Source organism: Lagopus leucura, unplaced genomic scaffold (genome assembly GCF_019238085.1).
Source record: "Lagopus leucura isolate 7727_CA_CO unplaced genomic scaffold, USGS_WTPT01 Super-Scaffold_100012, whole genome shotgun sequence".
Lineage (NCBI taxonomy): Eukaryota > Metazoa > Chordata > Aves > Galliformes > Phasianidae > Lagopus > Lagopus leucura.
Window position 1 is genome coordinate 5,056,005 of NW_024962267.1, and position 8,173 is coordinate 5,064,177.

At 60.7% G+C, this 8,173-nt stretch overlaps 1 protein-coding gene across 1 annotated transcript; it reads left to right on the plus strand.

The window, feature by feature from the left end:
• The first annotated feature begins 5,008 nt into the window (after positions 1–5,008).
• On the plus strand, positions 5,009–6,988 carry SP9 (Sp9 transcription factor). The gene is made up of 2 exons (XM_042874920.1): positions 5,009–5,087; positions 5,636–6,988. Exons 1-2 carry the CDS (start codon positions 5,067–5,069, stop codon positions 6,986–6,988), a joined length of 1,374 nt encoding a protein of 457 aa, XP_042730854.1. The 5' UTR covers positions 5,009–5,066.
• Positions 6,989–8,173: the final 1,185 nt, after the last annotated feature.

Below are 8,173 nucleotides of genomic sequence, written 5' to 3' on the forward strand. Positions count from 1 at the left end.
ATCCGTTTTTATCAAGAAAAGCAGCAGCTCATGACTAGATTAGCCAGTGAATAGTGTCAGCGCTGTAAGAACAACTTGGAAATCAGACAGTGAAGCAGCTGTACCTTGTGCTGTGCAACAAAAGGGTCATAGCCCTCGACAGGATTGGACACCCTTTCCTTGTTTCTTTTCTTTGTCCTGATATTGATGTGGTGTGTCTACCTCCTGGCAGCAAGTAACATGGTAAAACAGTGATTTCTGATGAGCGTGTTTCAATTTCTGAAGTCCAGAACATAGAAAACAGATTGTTACTGAAGCACCAATGGTATCTGGGATCTTAAATGAATAATGTTCACTTGTGAGATTGCTCAGAAGAGATTTCCACCTGAAGAAAGCCTGTCAGAGTCCTTTTGTCCTGATCAGCAGCACTGCAGTTGTGCAAGTGCCACCTGAGTGCAGCTGTGTGGCTGACTCAGTGAGCCCGTATGGCACATTCCCTCAGGAGCCTGAGTTCACAGGCAGGGACTTTCCCAGCCCTTGGGGCTACGGAGAACAGTCATGTTGCAGCACAAAGAAGCAGAGCAAAAAAGTTTAGCGAGAAGTAAGGAAAAGGGGAGAAACAGTTCAGCCCTGCACTAACGGCAAGGCATAGTCCCATTGTTTCTGATGGAAGCTGAACACCCCAGCACCCCTCATTCCAAGAGGCCTTCCCCAGGTGTGACTCGCTGCCTCCTGGCAGTTGGCACAGACAGCCCCAAGGCCCACAAGCGCTCCAGTGATGCCATTTGGGTTCAGGGTCTCTGAGCACTGAGGAGGCCAAACCGCTCGCTTCGCTCCTCACCTGGTCTAGCCTGAACCCTGCCTAGCCCTGAGCTTTGTCAAACAAATGGGTAATGTGCTGCTTTCCTCCCTGCGCCACAGACCAGTGTTTACTTAGACAGCAGCAGGAACGCCCTTACTGCCTTCATTCCCTCGGGTATAAGATCAATTCGTCTCTCAGGAAAACAGCCCGCCCCCCCCCCCCGTGCCGGAACCCTCGAGCTGCAGCCCCCAGCTGAGAACACGCTGTGGACACCTTGCAGGCCGGAGATGCTGAGGTTGTGTCTGTGCGCACAAGTTTTCTAAACAAATCGCTTTTGTTGCTCAAAGCAGTGATGAATGGACACGCAGGGCCAGGTTGATCGCCAGAGCAGTACAATGGATGCAAAACGGTTTTTTTCTTTGCCATATAAATCACTCACATTGTTTAAGGTACATTGATCAATTTAATGGCTTGTAATAGGCTCCTAATTGCCACTAGGAAAGTACCGCAAGCTCGCATCTTGAACGTGAAATGGTTCGTGAGCAGCGCTGGATTCACCTAAAGTTGCAGCGCAGTAATTGCTGCCGGGAGGGAGCACAATGAGCGGCGTCCTCGGCCGCATCCCAGGGCAGGGGCGGGAGAGCGGGGAGCAGCGCAGGGGGACCCGTCCCCAGCAGCCATTCATTAGAGGGCGAAGCCAGCGCCGGGATTTATTGGTCATCGCGGACCGAGGAGAACTTTGCAGCGTCAATCATCCTGTCTATTACGTGCCCACATATCTCTATCTGCAGATAGACAGCTTGCTTAATCACCATCAACGCTCTGAGTCACGCCTTGCTAAAAACGCCGCGGAAGAAAGCCGGGACGCCGTGAGGAGCGGGAGGGCGGCGGGGACGCGGCAGGGGCCGCACCGCGGGGTGGCCCGAGGGGCGCGTTCCCGAGGCGCGCTCCCGGCGTGCAGGGCTCGCCCAGCAGCGGCCGCAGAGCCCTCGGAGCCGCTGCGGCCGGCGCGGGGGAAAAGGTGGTTCTGCGCTCCGGGAGCTGTTTGGAAACGCGTTCATTCAAAGGACGCTCCGCGAGCGCTGGCGCCGGCTGCATTTCAAACCTGCCGCAGCTGGAGCCCGTCGCGTCTAACAGACTTATCGCAATGGCACCGCGAAGCGTGAGGAGCTGGAGAGAGAATCCGCGCCGCGCACCCCGTGCGGCGCTCCTCAGACTTCCCCACCAAGGCGGAAAACAAACCCGTGATGCCGCTGAATAATCTCCCAATAATTGTAGTAATTAAAATCATCCCACAGTCTGCAGTCACCTTCCCTCCCCTGACACAGCTTTCCCTTCAGTTGTCACCGCGTCTCGGCGGAGACGAACGGAGCGGGAGAGGAACGGGAGAGGCTTCGCACGCACGGCCCAAACGCGCCGAGCAGAGCGGCACGGGGCGGGCGGGCGTGGCCCCGGCAGCGCTCGGAGCGCGGGAGCACGCGGGGCTGCGGGCGGCGGTGCGAGGCAGGGAGGTGCGGGAGGAGCGGGCCCGGCCCCGAGCGGCGGTGCGGGAGGCAGAGCGGTGCGGAAGGCCCGTCCTGGACTGAGCGCTGCATAACGAACAGCGCTGACAGCTCTGACAGGGATCGTGGCGGTGCTTTAATTTTCATTTAATTTCCGTGATCTATTCGATCCCGGTGCCCTTTCCCTTTTCGTTAGCTAGGAAAGATTTCTTTCTATCTAAAGCCGCTCTTCATCTTTACCCACAAATGAAAAACTCAACGGCGGAAAGAATGCGGTGGGCTCAACAGGCGCCGGGTCTGTATTTCAGCACCATTCCTACATCCCTCTATCCCCGCTCTGGCACATCGTGGGGCAGCCTCTTCCGAGCCCAAGTTATTCATTTGAGGCCGGATCCCCCCGCGCGTGGCTCTGACAATGAGCGGCAAGGAACGCGGAGTGTCACTGAGGTAGAGGGAGAGAGGGTGGGGGAGAGGTGCTTAAAAAAAAAAAAGAAAGAAAGAAAGAAAAAAAAAAAAAGGCAGGACTCAATTATGTGCCTGAGCTATGAGCACTTCGCCTTCCCCCTGCCCACGTCCCGCCGCCCGGCACAGGTTACGCCGCTCCCTTCCACTTGGGAGGGCTCAGCCCTCGCCCGGCCGCAGCACCCCCGTGCGAAGCCGCGGTCCCCTCCCAGGCACCCATACGGCCGCACCGCGCCCAGCTGCAGGGAAATCGATCTCTTTCGAACTATTTGGCAACCCTTTCCCGGCGCTGCGTTTTGAGCCGCCGCATCTGACGCTCTCCGATGTGAGCCCGCAGCCTTCCAATCAGCGCTAATGAACGAATTGTTCCCGGCCTCAGCCCGGCGCCCGGAATCCGCGCGGGGAGGCGAGGCAGCGGGCAGAGCCGGGCCGGGGAGGGCACGGCCGTGTTCGGTGGGAGCTGCTCTATCAGCGTGCACGGCCAGGGCTTTGCTTTTTGCTTTGGTCGTCGCTTTCTTCTTCTTCTTCTTCTTCTTTCTTTCTTTCTTTTTTTTTTTTTTTTTTTTTTTTTTTTTTTTTTAACGTTTATGTTGGTTTAAACATAATGTATTTATGATGTAAATATATTCCGAAATGAAAACGTCACGGATCAATTGTGAAGGACCCGGATACATAATTTTAAAAAATCAGTTTCAGTTTATATGAGGTTCTCACCCCACTTTCGCTTCTTAGTCAGATTTGTTTATGCAGAATCGACATTTAATAGTGCTAATTGCACTCCAGTTAAATTGCCCTGATTGCAGAAAGGGAAGCAATTTTCGTGCTCTCCGTCTGGGTTTGGAAGAAATTGTTTTATATTCACCTCTTTATAAAGAAGTGGAGATAAGGCACGGAGCCTTCGCGCAAATTGCACTTAGGGGCTGACTGGCAGCATTCAGGCGCTATAATAGAGCATTATTTGGCCGTTTTGAATAATGTAAAGCGTTTGCTGAAAGCCATTCTCCTGAAAATTGCTTTAACTTTTAAAAGGGTGATGATTCACTCTGAACCGGGCCTTTGTTACGTTGTCATTATCCCCCCAAATGTTTTAACAGTCGGCTCGACACTCGAGCATAACACGCCGATCTTTGTTTAAAAACTCCATTTTTGGAGCACGGCACAAAACCCGTCGGAGCTCACTTGACCCCCGAAAGCTTTTAGCGGCGCTCCCCGTTCCCAGTCCCTCCATCCCGGCCGGGCGTGGACGCGCCCGCGGATGCCTTCAGTGCGGGCCCTGCTCCTCGGGCGGGCACCTGTTGGCCGCCCCCGGGGCCGCCCCCCCCGCCCGCGCCCCGCCGCGGCCCCGGACTTAGCCCCGCCGCGGCCGAGGCCGCGCTCGGCGCGGAGAACGGCCTCGGGCGACGGGAGCAAACCGTTCCGGGGAGCCCTCGGTGCGGCGTGCGGTGCGGCCGCGGGGCTCGGCGAGGCACGGAAAGGAAACGATCAAAACCAAGTAGAGAAAAGCGAAACGTCTCGATCGCCCGCGTTCTCCAACTCGCCCCCCGAGCACCTGCTCCGGGGCTTGGCGCTAGGGCAGAATCGAGAAGGAGACGATTAGGGACCATCACACGGGGACGCGGCCCGCAGGACGTCCCACCACTCCGCCGTAACGCACGGCGCCAGGGCTGCCGGCTACCCGCGGCGGCCGAGCTCCGCGGGGCTCACAGCGGAGCCGCCCGCTGGAGCGCCGTGGGAAAGCGGCGCCCGTCCGGGGTTCACGGGGCTGACATAACGGAGGGGCCTCCGTCGCACCTCTCGCACGGAAAGGAACGAACGCGCCGCGCCTGCGGCCGCCTCTCACGCTCGCCAAAGCGAAGAAACTGAGGCGACCCCGCGCAACGTCACCGAGCGCCGTCCCGCCGCCCGCACCGACGCGGGGCCCCGTCGCGCGAAGCCATGCGGCCGCGCTCCGCCGGCTCCGTGCCCGGCCCCGCAAGCGCCGCCGCCGGCCGCGTCCGGGGAAGGGCAGCGCGGCGCTAATTGCGGAGCGGCCCGCGGCCCGGCGCGCAGCGCTCTCCGCGCGCTCTGACTGGCACGCGCCCCGCACCCCGGCGCCGGCACCTCCGCGCGCCTGATTGGCTGCGGGGCCGCTCCGGCCCGCTCCGCCCGCGCCCTCATTGGGCGAGCGCGGCAGCCAGCGGTACTTCAAAGCGGGCGCGCCCCGCACTTAGGCAGAGTTTAGCCCCGCCGAGTCGGAGTGTCCTTGGCGCTGCCGGGGCGGCGCGGGCGTGCACCGAACCCCGTCCCCTCCCGTTCCGCCGCAGCCCGCCCAGGGACGTGCTATGGCTACGTCGATCCTCGGGGTAAGTCGGGGCCGCGCGTTTTCTCGCGGCCGCTGCCTCCGGAAACCTCTCCTGCGCCGCGGCCGCCGTCGTGCGGGGCTGCCAGAGCGGGGCTGCTGCCGGGTCCCCGTCGGGTCCCCGTCGGGTCCCCGTCGGGTCCCCGTCGGGACGCTGCGGCCGAAGGCGCGCGGGGCCGGACGGAAGCCGTGGTGCTTTCTCGCTTTACTTCTATGAATCGTAACGTCGCCGACCGAGCCGAGACGCGTTTCGCTCTGTTTCGGACCGTTTTTTGTCCCGCTCGACTCAGCGCCGGTCCCGCGCCCCTGCCTCGCGCCGCGCTACCCGCTCCTTCCTGCCGCGACGTTTCCGCCCGACGCCGGGCGCTACCCCGCCGTGCCGTCCCATCCCGCCGCGGGGACTCCCGGCGGGCGCCCGACGTGCGCCGGCTCGGCCGGGCCGCGGCCTCCGGGAGCGCGGCGGTAAGCGAGGCGGGGCGGGCGCCTCTCCACGCTCCCGGTCGGCGGCCGGACGTGGGGGCGAGGCTGACGGCGGCTTTGTGTCTGTCCTAGGAGGAGCCGCGGTTCGGAACGACCCCCCTGGCCATGCTGGCCGCCACCTGCAACAAGATCGGCAACACCAGCCCGCTGACCACGCTGCCCGAGTCCAGCGCCTTCGCCAAGGGGGGCTTCCACCCCTGGAAACGCTCGGCGTCCAGCTGCAACCTGGGCTCCGGCCTGTCGGGCTTCGCGGTGGCCACGAGCAGGGGCTCCGGCGGACTGGGCGGCGGCACAGGCGCGGCCAACAGCGCCTTTTGCCTGGCCTCCACCTCGCCCACATCATCGGCCTTCAGCAGCGACTACGGCGGGCTCTTCTCCAACTCGGCGGCGGCGGCGGGCGTGTCCCCGCAGGAGCCGGCCGGGCAGTCGGCCTTCATCTCCAAGGTGCACGGCGCGGCGGCCGACGGGCTGTACCCGCGGGTGGGCATGGCGCATCCCTACGAATCCTGGTACAAGTCGGGCTTCCACTCCACGCTCTCGGCCGGCGAGGTGGCCAACGGCACGGCCTCGCCGTGGTGGGACGTGCACGCCAACCCGGGCTCGTGGCTGGAGGTGCAGAACCCGGCGGGGGGGCTGCAGGGCTCGCTGCACTCGGGCGCCCCCCAGGCCTCGCTGCACTCCCAGCTGGGCACCTACAACCCCGACTTCAGCTCGCTCACCCACTCCGCCTTCAGCTCCACCGGCCTGGGTTCCACGGCCGCCTCGCACCTGCTCTCCACCGGCCAGCACCTGCTCGCTCAGGAGGGCTTCAAGCCCGTGCTGCCCTCCTACACGGACTCCAGCGCGGCGGTGGCGGCGGCCAGCGCCATGATCTCGGGGGCGGCCGCGGCGGCGGCGGGGGGTGGCTCGGCGCGCTCTGCCCGCCGCTATTCGGGCCGCGCCACCTGCGACTGCCCCAACTGCCAGGAGGCCGAGCGGCTGGGGCCGGCGGGGGCCAGCCTGCGGCGCAAGGGGCTGCACAGCTGCCACATCCCGGGCTGCGGCAAGGTGTACGGCAAGACCTCGCACCTGAAGGCGCACCTGCGCTGGCACACGGGCGAGCGGCCCTTCGTCTGCAACTGGCTCTTCTGCGGGAAGCGCTTCACCCGCTCCGACGAGCTGCAGCGGCACCTGCGGACTCACACGGGCGAGAAGCGCTTCGCCTGCCCCGTCTGCAACAAGCGCTTCATGCGCAGCGACCACCTGAGCAAACACATCAAAACGCACAACGGGGGCGGCGGGGGCAAAAAGGGCAGCGACAGCGACACGGACGCCAGCAACCTGGAGACGCCGCGCTCCGAGTCCCCCGACCTCCTCCTGCACGACGGGGCGGCCGCCGCCCGCGGCCCGGGCAAGGAACCCCCGGGCGGCCCTGGCGACTCCTAGGGATCGCCGCCCGCAGCGCGGCCCGGCCCGGCAGGAACGGCGGCCACCCGACCCCCCGCCCCGAGGGACGCTTCTGCGATTTTTCGTTTTTCTTCTTTTCTTTCTTTTTTGTTTTGTTTTCTTTCGTTTTTTCTTCCCCCCGTTTCCTTTTTCCTCTTCTTTCTGTTGAAAGGAAAGCATCCTGAGAGGCTGAAGGTGAGAAACTAAGGCGGCAGGGCGAGACGGTTGCTCTGTATCTCATAACCATCTGTATAAATAGGGGTCGGAGACGAAACAAAACCCAACCCGAGTGTGGTCGCTTATTTTTCCTGTAAATGTGGATCTGTCAGGGGGGTCGGGGGTTTCCTTTTTATTTTATCGGTGAATTCCTGAAATTCAGGGAGGTTTTGGGGCTTCGGTTACTTTTTTGTTTTGTTTTTTTAATAATTATTTTATTTTAAATTTCTGATGCACTTTGTGGAAGTCAGTATATATGTAAAAGATATTTAAAACGTTGAGTTAACATTTCACTCAAACACACGTAAGTTAAGGTCGCTTAAAGAAATTAAATGCGTTTATCTGTATGGAAAAAAAAAAAAAAAATCTCGACATATTTTCATTTTGGTATTATTAAAGGACTCGCAACCATCCGCTCGCGGCTCTGTCCTTATTGGTGGCCGGGGCGGCCCCGGGCTCGCTCAGGGCTGCGGGGCTGGGAGGGCGGCCGGGGCCCGGCTGCGGGCTGCTGGGGAGAGCCGCCGTGCGGAGCGGGAGAGCGGAGAGCCGGGCCGCTGCTCGGGCCGTTAGTGCGGGGGGATCTCGGGGGAATAAAGCGCTCGAGTCAATACTCCGGAAAAGGCATTTCATGCCTAAATGAAAATCTTGTTAAATGTTATTAATTTTGACTTAGAGCGCGCAGCAGCCCCCTGTGCCTTGTATTCCCTTATTAGGGATTCATGTCTTATCAAATATCTAATTAATCTCCCAGACATCATTTGTTCTGGCCAACTTTATCTCCGCCGGTCCGCGGGGAAAAGCCGGGATACGCTCGGTGACAAAGCTCCCTTGAAGCTCCTTTTAATTGTCCAAATTAACTGCGCCGAATTTGCATGTCAAACGGTAAAGGGCAACCTGAGATAAAATGTAAACGTTTTAAAAGCCCCAAACCGAGCACTCGATTTGATAACGAGGCTTTTTAATGTCCGG